Source organism: Schistocerca piceifrons, chromosome 1 (genome assembly GCF_021461385.2).
Source record: "Schistocerca piceifrons isolate TAMUIC-IGC-003096 chromosome 1, iqSchPice1.1, whole genome shotgun sequence".
NCBI classification, from domain to species: domain Eukaryota; kingdom Metazoa; phylum Arthropoda; class Insecta; order Orthoptera; family Acrididae; genus Schistocerca; species Schistocerca piceifrons.
The window spans coordinates 736595659-736612237 of record NC_060138.1 but is presented as its reverse complement, the minus strand read 5'-3'; the positions used below and the strand labels follow the sequence as shown (position 1 = coordinate 736612237).

Here is a 16579-nt window from a genome sequence, read left to right as displayed (position 1 = left end):
CTTTTATTTATCCTTACAGGCACTTTTCAGTCACACAAGCTTAATTTTCTGTCAAAACAAATGTCATTTTTTTAGCTTTAAATCTTTTTTTTCTGAGAAGGGAGAGTGCAGAACGTTAGGAGATGGGTACTGAATTTGTGGTTACTTAGATTCTCTGAGTCCAGCGGCTTCTTGAATTACTGATTCTTACTTTTTTAATGAAACTGTGAAGCACTTGTATGGTACTTAGCTGAATTGGAGCTGCTGCCATTCAGAGAATCTTCTTGTAGAAGTATTCATGTAGGAATAGTTAACAGCCAATCAATTGCAAAATGGAAGGGTTTAAAAATAAAAAAAATATAAAAAAAAACCTTTACCATGGTTTCAACATTTATAAAATCATTGTCTTCAGCAAGAAATATTGACAACATAGACAGGAGAATATTTATTTTATTGTTGTCACGTACAGTACTGAATAGTGCAAAGAACCAACTGCTTTGTCAATCCAGACAAGTAAAATCTTTGTTTTGAAGCAGAGTTTTGGTATTGTCATCTTCTGGCAAAGTAAAAAAAATTGCTGAAACTGCACGTAGGTGATTTCTAAACAACAATTAATCAGTGCTGTTCACTGAGGAATGAGAAAAACTTCACTCACAAAAATCAGCAGCTCTCTTTTTTTCCTTTAATATAGTTTACAGACATGTTTCCATTTGCAGGAGACGATGACTGAAAAATGAAATTAGTTCATTTTATAGGAAACTTCTGGTAGAATGTAAACACTTTAGGAGGAAAGGAGCCCACTCACCAAAAAGGGAAAGTATTGTTTTGTCTACAGGCGCACCCACAAAAAGTGTGAGAGTGTGTGTGTGTGTGTGTGTGTGTGTGTGTGTGTGTGTGTGTGTGTGTGTGTGTATTGGGGGGGAGGGAGTGGTTGGTTTCTCCTAAAATATTATCAAATCAGTTACACATACAAGAGTATTTGCATATGACAAAGGCCGACCATGGGTAAAGATCTGCATGTCAGTAGCCAACAGTCACAACATTTCAGCAAGTGACCACATTGCCATCAACTGGACCATTGATGAACTGGCTGCCTAGAAGCTGGTGTGGGCCTTTAAGCCTTCCCCCCGCCCCCACTCCACCCCTCCCAATCTGTTGACATGTCACTCCATCAGCAGTCAGTACCCTAGGATAAGTGCCAGCAGCATCTCCACGGTTGCTCTGTCTGTGTTTGAAGTCAGGTGGTTGTGGGATATCTCCTTTGTCTTCTTTATGGGATTACTAAGGATTTACGTCCTTACTAAGGATGTAATCACTATCACAGTTGATTAGTGGTTCCCCTACTCAGATCTCTGTGGATTCCTTAATGACACAGTCTCAGAAATTAGACATCTGTTTCAGAACATTAGTATGATTCTAATTCATTCTGTGTCTTTTCGATTGGCTGTTTTCTGAGACTGCTGACTAACTGCGTTCCTGCTGTCTACTATACCACTGGTATTCTCTGCAATGACCATTGACAGTGTTAACTGTCTGACACATACAGTACACAATACTGCAGCAGCCTAACAAGTCGGATGTTGTGGAATGTTGCCTATTGGAATTACATTACTATCATACTAAGTTTACAATGCTGACATCTTAACTCCTTGGACTGTGTCATTAACGAATATATTGAGATTCAAGTAGAGAAACTGCTAATCATTTGTGGCAGTGGCTACAGCCTTGGTAAGGCCTGAATATGTGTACTTAGTCAGATTAAGAAGGGGAAGGAAATATCCCACAATGAACTGACTTCGACGACGTGGACCAACAGCAGAGGCACAACAGGCACAAGTCCCTGTGTGCAAATGGTGGACATGACAATGCACTGGCAGGAGGAGCGGGGAGGAGATAAAAGCTCCACACCAGCTATTAAGCAGTCAGTTCCTTAGCACTCCTGTGATGGCAACATGTTTGCTTCCCGATATATTGTGCCTGTTGAACACTGGCATTCAGCTGTTCTCCCATGAACTATTTCATCATGAATTATGCCAAGAGAAGTTGAAGAATCACATGTTTGCACATGAACAATATGGTGTGTATGCCCATTATGTATGATCATAGCATGCTTCACAGCAGTATCATTAACTAACAGAACATTTAATTGAAACATTGCTCATTGTTGACTTGTTATGTACATTTTTGCCTGTGCATTGCTTCGGAAACTACACATTTCTATACCCCTCCCCCTCCCCCTCCAAAAACAAAATAAAAAAGGGTGGTAGTGTTGCAACATTGACTTCTTATACTATCTAACCGTCAAGACTGGATGCATTTGAATTAAAAAAAAAATGTGGGCAAATTAAGCTGAAATTTACTGCAGGGTGTGTTTCTATGGTTCTTCACACATTATTCTGTGAACTGAATGTAAAGATAAAGAACTGATTGTCTGTCTGAAGTGAAGTTGTATTCTGTAAACTTGCTTTGTGTATCAGAAATTAAAATATTTTGGCCATGCCTTATCATGAGGGTTTTGACTGGAAACAAGCTTTCATTTTTATAGACATGCTTCTGCCATAAAATAAGGAAATAGCACAATGCAGAGAGTAATTTAACTGTTACCAACATTAGTAAAACCATGTGACATAGAAACAAGGAAATATTTTGACCGGTCATAAGATTACCAGAAATGTTTTTATTTTCATTTTTGTTGCTGTCTTGTGACTAGTGTTCTGAATTTTAAATAATCTTGTCATGAATCAAACATGGCTGTTGAATGTTGTCAATATATAACTCTGTATGTAAGAAACAAAATACGTGCCTTTTATATTTATACATGATGTTCAGTACTTTATACAAAATGTAAATAATTTTATCAATTTCCACTCACAGGTACCTGTAAATATTACTTCTTCAGTACTTACACCATTGTTGTTGTTGTTATACATTTAGTTGATATTGCATGTCCTCCAGTGTGATGAGCTGATAATTCCTGACCTCATTCTGTTGGTTTTTATCTGTTGCATGTTTGTGTTGCATCGCTAATTGCCTTAGTGTGCAAAATGTTCTTAATTTAACATGTTATTTGTGAATGTAAATTATGTTTGTTTCTGTTTTTATTTATTTATTTTTATAAAAGATAAGGCCTAAAGTCCTTGTCATTCATTGCTTCAGTTTGAGATATCGTTTTAAAATGTAGTGCTGTTAGAACACTCAAAAAGGATCACATTTTTTGCACAGTTGTAATTTTTTTCCCGTCAAATTCTATTAAACACTTTATGTACTCTTGTAATTTTGTGCTTATTCCAGAATTCACCACTTCTCTAGCATTGAACTTCAGTGAAATACCTCCGATGAGGTAATTGTACTTTTACATTTGTGAACTTCTAGTGTTTTGAAATCAGAAAGTGCTACGAGAATGTGTTAAACATGTGGCTGTTGGGTTCATTCTAATTCTCGTAAGTTGTTACAGACTCAACGAACTTTTCACTGTGCATTTAAGAGAATAGCACCAGATTGCGGGAGACTGAGTACATTTAACTTCGAAGGTTCCTTTGTTTTCGTGTGAAATGAAAGTGTCAGATTTTTTAAGACGTAATAATGGAATGAAATTATGTTGAACAAATCCTATCCAAAATCTTACCTGTTTAGGTAAAAACTGGACTCAGTGTTGTGTACAGATTTAATTATCCTGCAGCTCTCTTGATTGGCCTACACAACTGTTATCCAATAAGTCTCTTTGGTGTAATGGTATCAGTGGCACCATAGCTATTGTAAATAGACATTCCTCTTTTTTTTTCTTTTTGTACTGGAGGGATTGCTGTTTATATATACAAAAAAAAAAAAAAACACAGCAGTTACTTACTCTGATTAGCAACTGTAATTTAAATCATTTTGCAATTTTATTTATTTCATGAACATCATTACATAATAATATCTCCTACGAATCAAGGATATTAAAATTGCTGAAAGTTGTTTGGTCATTCCATACATGTGTATATAACTGGGAAATAATTTCTACAGTGAAGTGAATGTGTACTGATTAAAGCCACATTATGCCAAACTGATTCATATGTAGGGTGCAGTATGATGAAATAGCACAAAAACTATGTCAAGTGATCACTGATTATTTCCATGTCCTCTCTCTCACTTCTTGCTTTCTTTCTAGAAGAATTTTATAATTCCTTTACAAACTTTCTATATTATCTCTTCTGCAGGATGTTAATTATAACCATCAATGCTGTCTTAAATGAAAGAATTTCAGCAAATTTGTCAACTGTGCATAGGAACTGCAGGATAGCTATTTTTGCAGAATATTGAAATGTACTAAAAGGAAGATCCATTGACAATTTTTTAAAGTGCAAGAAGTAAAGTTATAATTTATCATGTCAGTATTGAGGTCACTAGATGGACCATCATCTTTGTTGGGCAAGGCTGATGCAAGGAAGTTATCATGACCTCTTGGGAGGACTTTTTTTATCTGTTTTAGATATTTTTTGTAGCAAGATGACAGAGATTAAGGAAAATGAATTAAAATTTGGAAACAGTGTAATTAAAATTTTGAATCAGTCTTGTTGCAGAATGACATTCCTCAGTATGCAACTGTCATCAAATGCTTCTTCTTCCCAGTATAATTAGTTATGTTTATGGTTACCTGGTAAACACTTCATAAATGTTCTTATGGCATGATATATGTTATTGTAGTTTTAAATAATGGTCTTCTCATACTCTGACTTTAATGTAATTCTCTTTCAACATATAAAATTGTTGACTGCTGAAACATAGCTGTCATTTCCATTCCATTTCCAGTATGAAGGAAATAAATGTGCTCTCATTATATATTATTTTTGTGAACTAATATCAAAAACAGTAATCTGTTGAATTGATTTCCTCATAAGAATGTTTGGTATTACATTTCACTAGCTGCATTGTTTAATAATTTATGAATAATGCTGGCTGCAACAGAATAACTTCAGCTTAGAAATTTGAAAGGGAACTTATGTCCCATTGCTGATGCATGGCACACCTCAAAAAAATCTTTTCCATTTTGGCTACCACTTATCTGTAGAATTCTAACTGTCATAAATCCATGGAATGTTGTTCAGAAATCATCTAACACTTCGGTATTTATAACTTCATCAATAGTTCGTTATCTTTGTTTTGTTAATTAACGTTCTCTAATTTGTACCAATGAACATTCATCAGGAGTTTGACCACTCGAAAGTTCACAGTTTGTTGTTGTTGTTGTTTTTATTGCAGCAGCAACAATATTTTGTTTGAACACTGGTTTTATGCAGCCACCAACACTGTCCTGTTAAAGTTCGTTTATCCATGCATAATTACAACAGTTTACATCAGTTTGAAATGGCCTACTTTGATCATAGCGTGTTCTTCCACTACTATTTTTATCTTCCACAGGTCCCTCACACTCCTCCCTCATGTTATCAAGATAATTGTACTAACAATGTCTCCTGTCAGCCTATCCGCACTGTAAGTGAAATTGACCCATAAAGGGCTTTTCCACCCAATTTGATTCAATGACTTTTTGTTAGTTACTAGATCTACTGATCTGATCTTCCACATTGTCCTGTAGTATCAGTTTCAGTCCCTTTATTCTTTTCACACTCCAAACTAATCCCTACAGAAGAGACTGCATAACACTGAGATTTACTTTAGATTTTGAATAAATCTCGTTTTTCCAGAAACACCTATTTTCCCCTCTCTTGTTACCAGTCTGTACTTCATATCCTCCATTTGACCATCATCTGTTATTTTGCTGCCCATATAGAAACATTAAATTCCTGCTTTTAGTTTCTGATTTCCAGGTGTAATTATTGTAGCACTGCCTAATTTAATTCAGCTGTACTGCATTAAATTTTTTTCTACTTTCGTTGATGTTCTTCTTATAACCTCATTTGAAGATACCCCTCATGCATCTGGTCCTCTAAGTACTTTTAATCTCTAATAATGTGTCAATTAAATATCATAGGGGATGTACAGCAACCCTAACTCACTACCTTCTCAATTCATGTCCTTAGACTTTTACAGCTATAGTTCAGTTTGTGTATGGCATTGTAGATGACCTTTCACTGGCTATACCGTATTTACTCGAATCTAAGCCGCACTTTTTTTCCGTTTTTTTTTTTTTTAATCCAAAAAACCGCCTGCGGCTTAGAATCGAGTGCAAAGCAAGCGGAAGTTCTGAAAAATGTTGGTGGGTGCCGCCACAACTAACTTATTCCGTCGAATATATGTAGCGCTACACAGACATGCTTTGTAGGCACAAAGATAAATACTGGCACCAAATCCTCTGCGTCAGTAAATAAATTTAAAAAAAAAGGTGGAAGACGAGCTTTTTTTTCTCCGCCCCGAGTTTCGACCACTGCATTTTCATACATTATCCAACGAAGTAAATACAAATTCCATATTGATCATCTTCGAATGTAGCAGCATTTCAATGTACTACGAAAATCGGACTGGCAAGACTGTTTGGGATGTTTGTCAATATGGCCAACTCTACGTTCTTAATTTTTTCCTACCTGTGAGAAGAGATGGTTGCTAATAGGAACTTCTATGAATTGTGAATCACATGCAGTATTCTCTTTACCATAAGAATAATACGAATATAAACATTTTGCCATGTATTGTTATGTGTTTGCTGCTATCTCATTTAAATCCTGTCTGCCTAATAAACTACGAAACTACAGTGAGACAACAGCAAACGCGGAAGAATGTACATATCATGTCATGTTTATATTCGTATTATTCTTATGCCTAATAGTGATACAGTCAGAAATGAAGCACAGCAATTGACTAGATTTTTAAATCTAAGATGACTCCAATTTTTGTGCAGAATGCAATGTACTAAAGAGGCGCCTGCAAAGATTTTCAAACGGAGAAAAATTTTCGCTAAACTCTCGTTCAGAACACATTCTATCATACGCAGTGTATTATTTGGTTCTTGTTGATCATTATCAAAGAAAGCAGCAGTGTAAGTAACAACAAATTGCAGTCTCTTGCCATTGTTTCGCTAATGAGACGATTCCTCTCTTCTTCTTCGTCGTCTTTTTTTTTAAGCAGCGGTAGCGCGCACAAAAGCAAGCCATGCCGCGAGCGGTGACAGGCCGTAAACACTCATGATCAGAATGCGACAAACAATGCATGACACAGTACAGTAATGCATTTTCAGCTTTGAGTGACGTAAACACCTATAACAAAGAAAACGGCGCTAATCAGATCAAAGAAAAGTAAGCTATCAATTCAAACCAGACGAAGCAAGTGAAAAAGGAAGGGTACCCGTCCAAATACGGACGGAGCGCCTGACGCATAGCAATGGCTACCTGGTAAACCGTAACTGCTAAGGTTACAACTTGAACCAAACTACTGTAGCTGCATCGTCATTCATTCGCCCTTAATTGTGTCTCATATTTCAATGGACCAACTTTGTTTAGGTTCGGAGATGCGACCTAAAACTTTTCTCTCCCCTTGAATTTCGAGTCTCAAATTTCAGGTGCGGCTTAGATTCGGGAAATTTTTTTTTTCCTTGATTTTGAGTCTCATTTTTCAGGTGCGGCTTAGATTCGAGTGCGGCTTAGATTCGAGTAAATACGGTATTTTATACTTGCTGCCTCAATAGTTTCAAGGAGTGTTTTCCAATCACGAGTGTCAGATGCTTTTTCTATTCATACAAATGATTCGTTGTTCTTGGAGTGGTCTGGGAGGATAAGTTGTTGGGTGAGTGTTGCTTTACATATTTCTACATTTTTTTTGGATTTCAAACTATTTCACGTACATTGTTTTCTACTAGTTGTACCATTCTTCCATAAATAATTCAAATTAGTGTTTTGCTCCCCCGACTTAATTATGTGGTTGTTCATTCATATTCACAGCTGTCAGAACCTTCTTTGAAACTGTTATTATTACATTCTTTTTGACGTCTGGGTGTATTCTGCATGTCTCATATCTATTGAGGATGAAGTGGAATAGTTTTGTTATGGCTAGCTCTGCCAAAACTCATATTAATTCTGAGGAAATGTTGTCTACTTCATGTGTGTCATTTTGTTGCAGGTTATTCAGTAATCTGGCATATTCTTCTTGCAATATAATTTAATTGATAGATTATTATATTGTAAAAAAAAAAATTGATAATTTTCGTTGTTACATTCTTCTAGCTGTGTCGTATCATTCTTCTCATCTTCATCTGTACCCTCAACCCTATCTTTCCTTTATGTATCAGTTCTGTATATTCCTTCTAACTTCCAGCATAAATTTAATTTTGAGTAAGCCAAATGTCAGACAGAGATTGATTGGAAGAATCCTCAGGAAATGTAGTCCATCAACAAAGGAAGTAGTCACAAAACAAATTGAATATTGCTCATCAGTCTGGAATCCGTACCAGATAAGATTGATAGAAGTAATAGTGAAGAGTCAAAGAAGAGTAACACATTTCATTACAGGTTAATTTAGTAAGCACTAAAGTATGATGGAGATGTTAGCAAACTCCTCTGGCAGACACTGCAAGAGAGGCATTCTGTACCACAGTTTGGTATACAATTAAAGTTAAGATATTGTATGTTCTTAGAAGAGTCAACCAATACATTACTTCCTCCTAAGTCTGTCTCATGAAAAGACCATGTACATAAAATTACCAGAAATTGTTCTTGCTGCAAACCTTTCACGACTAGAACAGAAAAAGGGGGAAGTGACAATGATACACAAAGGAGCTTCCACCACAACCATATAGTGGCTCGTGGAGTATAGATATCAGTTCAATTTAATACCTTGTGTTTCATATGCTGAGCTTTGTCTTGTTTCCTATTTATTTGTTTTGTTTCCTACTTCTTTGTCTGTTGGCTGTAGTGTTTCATCTCTCACAGTTACCCATTCATCTTCTATTTATCCATTTCTATAGTTTGTCTGTTACCTAATTCTCCCTTTGAATATCTCAAAAATCTGTAGTTTCAATTCATGTAGGCCCCAAATTCTTAATTCTGTACCTTCTTTGCCATTTCATCAGCTTTAATCTGTGTTTCATAACTAGACAATAAGTTCAGAATCCACATCCAGTCCTGGAATTGTTTTGCAGTTAACACCTTGTTTCCTATCTATCTGAAACTTTTCAGTTTCTCCAGTCTCTGCCATCTGTACATCTTTCTGGCATGATTTTCAAAACAAGTTTCTATGTTGATTATGCTGTGCTCTGTGAAAACAAGTGCTTTCCCATTTTACGCCTTTTCACCCATTGCACATTTTCTTATTATTTTTCATTTTTTTCCTATTTCCACACACTACCCCATCACAAAGAAATTTTTGCCTCCTTTGTGTACCTAACAATTTATTTTCTTGCAAGTTTTTAAGAATGTAGTCATCATCTCAAGAAAGTAAATTTCTGTTAATACTGTGTTGGGTAATGGCTTTGTGTATAAATAAATTGGCATTTTAATCTGTTCACTGTCTTGTTCATAGTAGTTCACCTTCATTCATATTTTTTGTTCATTATCAGAGCTACACTAGCATTACATCCAACTGAATTTATGTTGATAACATTCTACGCACTGAACTGTAGGTTGCCAATTCTTCTTCTTCTTCTTTTTTCTGACAGCTTCCCTGAGTGGTCACAGTGATGAGATCTGAATTGGGGGACTATGTTAACTCTGCAGTGTTTTACCCAGAAGGATGTGTTTATTATCAGATGATATATTAGGTTTGCATATTCTCTGAGAATTTAATGGCTGTTTATTCTCTGAGAATTTAATGGCTGTTGTTTCACTTTACCAACAAAGAGAAATCATGTTGGGTAATGTTGCAAGGCAATGTTAGGCATTTGTCCAGACTTTGGCCCTGCATCTACTGAGCAGTCTGTTGACCTTATTTGGGTACCATATATTTGTTTGGCATCTCCACGAACACCCACCCAACCTCGTTGTACCAACAGTTCGACTATCTGTATCACTAAGGCTCACAAACCTCTCCACTGTGGTAAGATCTATTATTCATGTCTGGGGATACAAGGTGTCAGCCCCTAGTACGATGTTGAGTCATTTCAATAGAGATCACAAGAAACTTAAACATGAAAAATCTGTACCTTTTGGTGTTGTCCGGACTACATTAATTTTTCTTCCCTTGGAACAAAGTTTCATAGTTTAAAGTATTCCTCAAATTGGTACATTTTTAACATGATAGATGAAAAAATGGAACATGTGAGAGTCTTAACAGTTCATTGTTGCCAAAAAAAGATAAATCTGTGGTGTGATGTTTGATCAGTGTTTGTTATATGCCTGTCATTCTCATTGTATATTATAATGTGAAATACTCTGCATTACATTTGCAAATCATGTTCTTCAAGTCTTCCTCAAATGTACTTCTTTGCAACATTCTTGCCCACTCTTATTCGATTAGTATAGAAAAAAGAAAAAAATTAACTTTCTTATACAACAGATGTTAGTTTTTATCTAACTTAAGCAATATGTAACAATTACTGAATTTCAGTTTAATTGTATATGACTCCTTTTTTACATACAGATTTTAAAGTATACTTGTGCATTCTATTAATAAGTGAATCAAAATGGTATAATGCTGAGTGTGTGTTTTTATGATGTAATGAGTGCAGGCTTATCAGCTTGCTCTAGTGTACCAGAAACATAATGGTTCATATATTTTTATATAATGGTAAGATCAACAGTAATATCAAAAGTAGTACGCAAACAAGAGAGCTGGTGGTTCTCTCAGACTTAAGACTGTATATATTGTTTAAAACTATGTGAATGTCTGTTGACTTGTTTGTGTTTGCCAAAAATAAATGGATGTCTCATGCCAAAAACCTGAGTGAGAGGAGAACCACTTATATTGTTTGTATGTTGCAGCATATGTACTTTGTATAATATAGTGCAAAAGACTTCATTGATCAAAGATGTTTGTATAGTTGCTATTATTATATTGTCCGTCTTAACTCGTGGGATCACTTTACACAAGACCAAAAGTTAATATTATCTCCTTTAAACACTTTTATGTAGATATTTTTATGGTGTTGTCAGTATGGGTGATAAGTGTAAAAGTTTAACTAGCTGGTAATTGTTTGTTTGTTTCGAATGTTATTGTTGTATTGGCTGTGGGATGCAAATGTACCTCATTATATATATTTTTTGTTAAACATCTGACATAGTGTCATTTGATTGTTTATAAGACAATACATTTTGTAAAACATTAAAATATTTTATTCTACGATTCTATTTTTTGTTGTATCATAGTGTGAACTATGGATGGCTTGCATTTTCAGGCACTGTAATGTGTATGATACACACAAGATCTATGTGACACTGATAAAACAGAAAACATTTGAAGAACTTCTTTTTGTTGTGTAACACACTTAATACAGCATTCAAGAACTAAATAGGCTCACTGTGTGTGTGTGTGTGTGTGTGTGTGTGTGTGTGTGTGTGTGTGTGTGTGTGTGAGAGAGAGAGAGAGAGAGAGAGAGAGAGAGAGAGAGAGAGAGAGAGAGAAGGAGGAGGAGGAGGAGGAGGGGGCAGGGCAGGGTGTTAAATTATTTCTGTTTGCCTGATATTGTCGGTCTCTCGTGTCATGTAATGAAGCCAAATAACTATTTCAGGAAATCTAAGAGCACAGGTTAGTTGTTTTGCTTAGAGGCAAATATAAAATTTTTGTCGTGCAATGCTACAAGTGGTAATCAAATGCACATGCCACTTCCTGTCATGCACATTTAAGCAGTGCATTTTCCCCCTTTGCCTGTCCCCTTGTTTTCCATTCTGCCTTGTCCATCTAACTTTCTGTAGTTTCAATGTGATATTGCTCTGAGTATTATTTTTCCATCTTTATTGTGAAATCATAAAATAAGTGCAGTTACCAGTGTTGCCATTAGGCCACTTGATTAATTCTGTTATTGTGAAAGTAACCCAAGTATTGTTGCTATGTGAAACATTTCTAGCAGTTAAATTGACTCTCAGAAATTGTACTTCTATGTTTCTCTATGAAAAGAAATGAAGGGGATACGAAGTTATGAAGTTTACAAGGATGGGAGAAATCATGAAACTGAATTTGTTTTGAAGGTACATGAGCACCAAGGCAGTCACCCTGTGTTCAATACCTTCATAGCTTTCTTGGTGCATTTCCACCTATAAACATATTAAAGAAGTTGAATGCCTGTCTATTATAAAAAGCCATTTTATGCCATTTATAATAAAGAACACAATGTGCTGTACTATGCAATAAAATGGTTATAGTTCTTTCTCATTATATTCTTTCTAGCCACTACTTCTGTGTACCATCTAATTTTGTTTAGTTCAGGAGCAATCATAATTTCTCTCGTTTTCATAACTGGTAATATCTATATTGCCATGACACATTTAATTTGTGGATAACTAATAGAAGCAAATAATATGAACAAAATATTATTTGACATTCACTACATTTGTGCCATCCCAGTCCACAATTAGCTCAAAGCATCATTACTATTCTGCTTTTCTGTTCTGTTCAGTTTTTATAACAGTTTAATAGATTTTTCAGTCATGTAATGTGGAAATGAGTTTCACTGCTAGATACTATTGCTTCAGGTGACAGCTGTTTCCCCACTTTATAAATCCAAGTTAAATCTTTTACTGAAGCGTGTTTGACTTTTGAAATTCTGAGACTGAATGTGAGAAATTAGGGTTAATTAAGTGGCATCTATAGAGCTAGGTTGAATCTTCAGTAAATCAACAAATATTTTAATATCCTTGGCTTTGTTTTATTTCTTCTTGTAGATTACTAACATTTTTACCATGATTTTGACTGTTGTTGTTTCTTTCTCTACAATTTGCCGAATTTTGCTATATTTATTCGGGACTGTAAAAATGATAAGTGCTCCAGATGTAAAGTCTGCCTTTCTATACAGAGAATGAAACAGAAAATGACTAAAACAGATGTTACAATTTTGGGCAGATTGCAGAAGATCATGACATGAGCCGAGGTATATTTAGTGATTTTAGATTATCTGTTACAGTTATATTTATGTGGACAGAGTAGTGCCTTTTTCTTAATGTTTTACACTGGCAATACCGTCTGTCTGAGTTACAGTTGCAAAACCCAAGATTAATTTAACAGTTGTAGTGTCCATGTTAGTGAAAATTGGACCTCAAAGCAAATAATTACCTGCTCTCTAAGTGAATGTATTAATAGTAGGGCTTGAGAATTCTAGTTTTACAATAATGGGATTAACAGTTTTATTTAGTTTTGTAGTTTTTCATTAAATAAAAACCTCATTATATATTAGAAAATGCCGATATTTGTTGTTATACATGCATACTACTCAATAAAATGCTTTCTCTATGCCGTATGCTATACATCTGTAAAGAAAATAATGTCTGAATGAAACTAAGTTTCTCTCTTCATTTGGTTCTATTTCTCTCTTCATTTGGTCAAATGTTGTCTTTGCGTCAGAAGATGTGTAGAACTGAGAAGGTTGGTACAATTTTAAATTTTTGGCACAGTTTTGAGCATGACAATCTGTTTAGCATGCCTCCTCTTGCTATTGTACCCACATCCTAACTTGTTAATAATAATTATTATTATTATAATGATATTGAAATTTTTTTTATCATCCCCCTTTTGATGATTTATGGTGTTAAGAGTTCTACTACATGTTATCTTTTTTTTTTTGCCACTAACATTTCAACCCCTTACCAAATATTAATTCAATTTCATTATAGATGATACAGACACTTGCAATGTAACTGTACTAAGTTTACCTTTCAGTTTGAAATATGTAAGTTTTATTGTCAATGAATTTGAGAAAAATTGCATCTTATTCAGGCTTGTGCATGATTCAAAAAATAAGTGTAAAGATTACCAAAACTATCTCTTGCATTTCACTGTTCCTGCCATCCACTTGTAATTTGTGTTGAAATTTGTTCCTTCTTGATGTTTAATTGGTTTTCTTCATTTTTCTGTACCTGCAACATGCATAATAGTGTCTGACTAACAATTCAAGATGGCTGTCAGTTAAAGTTTATTTTCTTCTTTTCTTTCCATTTGATTTTTTAAAATACAAATTTTTTAACTTTTTACTAAAGTGAATGGTCCCGCTTTTGTTTCACATGGTCTATATATCCTTAGATTTATTTTAATGAGCAAATTATCATCAATGCTGTTCAGCAGGATTTGCCATACATTTTCTTTTGAAGCTCTGCAGTTCATTTCAGGCCATTGCTGTTACTTACTGGCAAATATGAATTGCAGCACATAAAACTTTGACTGTCATGCGTCTTGAGTAGTATGTAATACTCTTCTTTCAAAGTAGCTAGTGAATTAATTATTTTATTTCTGGTATTGGTTTATTCAGCTGGTCCAGAAGTCTGATGCTATCTCCACTACTACCCTTCCTCGCATGGGCCCTAGCTCGCCTGGTCTTGGTCAAGGTGCCACTCTGCATTATGCTACGTTATCCCAACAGACAAGCAATAGTACTCCAGCTGCTTCTGTAATTGGAAGAAACAATTCCACTTCTTATGTCCAAACATCCCCTCATCCAAACACTCCTTCTGTAGTGCAATGTGAACCAGCTACTTTTCCTAACCAGACATATCCTTCTATGCCTTTATACAGCCGCTATTCCACACTTCCTCCTAGCAATAACAGTGAACGAGTTGACAGTGAAGCCTTCTCCTCAGTGGAGGACTTGCTGGATCCCATTGCTCGCAGCAAAAAGCCTAATGCTCGCCTTTCATCCAAGAAGACTGATGCCATTGAGGTGGGTCTCCATTTTTGCTATGGCTTGGCAAAGTACTTTCTACTGGATAACACATGGAGCAAGTTGATAAAAATAGTCTTCTGTACTGAGCTTTACTAGTTACTGATTAATGAGGTTTATTTAAAAAGTTCTTACTTTTGTTTGCTGTTTGTCATGAAGAGATTATTTATCTTCTTTATGCTTATAAATAAACATTGGTCTCTTATCTCCCCCCTTCCTCCTAACACATCGTCTCCCTCCCACCCTCCATTACTCTTTATCGCCGTCTCCCGTGACACCTTCTCCCTGAATTTCCTTCCAAATTTTCAGCATGCTATTAAACAGAGTATTATTAAAAACTAATGCCCTTCTTTTGTACGAAGGTACATGAATAATTGTTACTCTCTTGCAAACTGTACTGTTAGCTAATAATTTTGCTGCTGTTTTGTTTCTTTAGGCAGTGAACAATGAGGTTGCTAACAAAACTTCTGTGAGCGATAAGATGAAGTTTTTTGAAAAGGCAATGGAAGAACAGCATCAACCTTCTCCAAAACCAGGTAAAATAATTTCTGTACCGCTTTTTGTTTTCATTCGTCCAGTATAGTAAAAGTCAAACAATGGTAAATCCTGGATGGAATGTAACGATACCAGAGAAGGAAAGTTGCTGCTTACCATATAGCGGAGATGCTGAGTCACAGTAGTCACAACAAAAAGATTCACACAATTATAGCTTTTGGTTGTTAAGACCTTTCTTCAGCAGTACACGCACACGCACGCATTGCGTGAATGCGTGTGTGCACATGTGCGTGTGTATGTCTACTGCTGACAAAGGCCTTAATGGCCGAAAGTTGTGTGAATCTTTTTGTTGTGCTGATCGCGACTCAGTATCTCCGCTATATGGTGAGTAGCAACTTTCCTTCTCTGGTATTGTTGCAATATAGTAAAAGGATTGACGTGTGTACTATGATACTTTGTTTTTGAAAATATTGTACTCGAAGTGTGATTAATTGGTCATGGTTTGGTTTCATCCCAGTGACATGCATGGAGAGTGAAATGGCCTGGTGACTTTTGCCAAATTATGTTGAAGAAAATAAATTTATCACCATTCTATAGAATGACCAATCTGTTCTCATATGTAGCTAGGGGAAAAGTGCTGCCTGTATTCCATGATCTTGATCTTAATCTCTCTTACCTTAATCTCTCTTACCTTAATCTCATAGTTCCTAAATTAGATGTCTTATGCAGGCATATAACTTTTGTACAGTCTTTCTAAAACACTGCTTCTCTAAATTTATATAGAAAGGTTTTGCAAGAAAGATGTCTTTCTTCAGTCAGAGTGTCCAATTAAATTCCCTATGCAACTCTATTACAATTTTGTATGGGCCCTATTGTTGTCTTATAATTTTAGTAACACATTTATGAATTCATTTTGTCATATGAATTGTAGGGAAATTTATTATGTATGGTAGGGAAATTTATTATGTGTACATATCAAGGAAATATAAAAGTTTGTGTGTTAGAGAAAATGGTTGTGAACTGATTTAAAGAAGAGTACTGAAAGGCTACGTTCTTCCCACCCCTCCTCATTGCTTATCAGCAAACAGTACTAAAGAAGGAGGAAATCTGGTGTTTACCAAACACTAAAAGTTTGAGAAACAAGAATGTGTATTATCAAAGCAAGGAAGGAAACATGGCAACTAAGAAACTGAATATATTTCTCATACTAGTGAGGAGAGATTCCTAGTGGTGGGATTGACTTTCACAGCCATTTACATGGTGGTGTAGGTTAGGATACCAAGTATCCCATCCTAAAGCCATACACCTTGATGGGTCCTTGTTCATGAGTAAATGTCAAAAAAAATTAAGCCTGCTGCTCTACAGCATTATAATTAACAC

General features: G+C 35.4%; 1 protein-coding gene across 9 annotated transcripts in view; it reads left to right on the top strand.

Moving 5' to 3' along the window:
• Nucleotides 1-16579, top strand: part of LOC124711466 (protein lap4) — a 539589-nt gene that overhangs the window by 442821 nt on the left and 80189 nt on the right. For 8 of the 9 annotated variants that reach the window (XM_047241583.1, XM_047241591.1, XM_047241606.1 and 5 more), the window contains 2 exons: nt 14297-14704; nt 15141-15240. In XM_047241583.1, the coding sequence (XP_047097539.1) occupies nt 14297-14704; nt 15141-15240 (508 nt within the window). The remainder of the gene's footprint in view (nt 1-14296; nt 14705-15140; nt 15241-16579) is intronic. The other variant, XM_047241620.1, reaches the window with a different exon arrangement.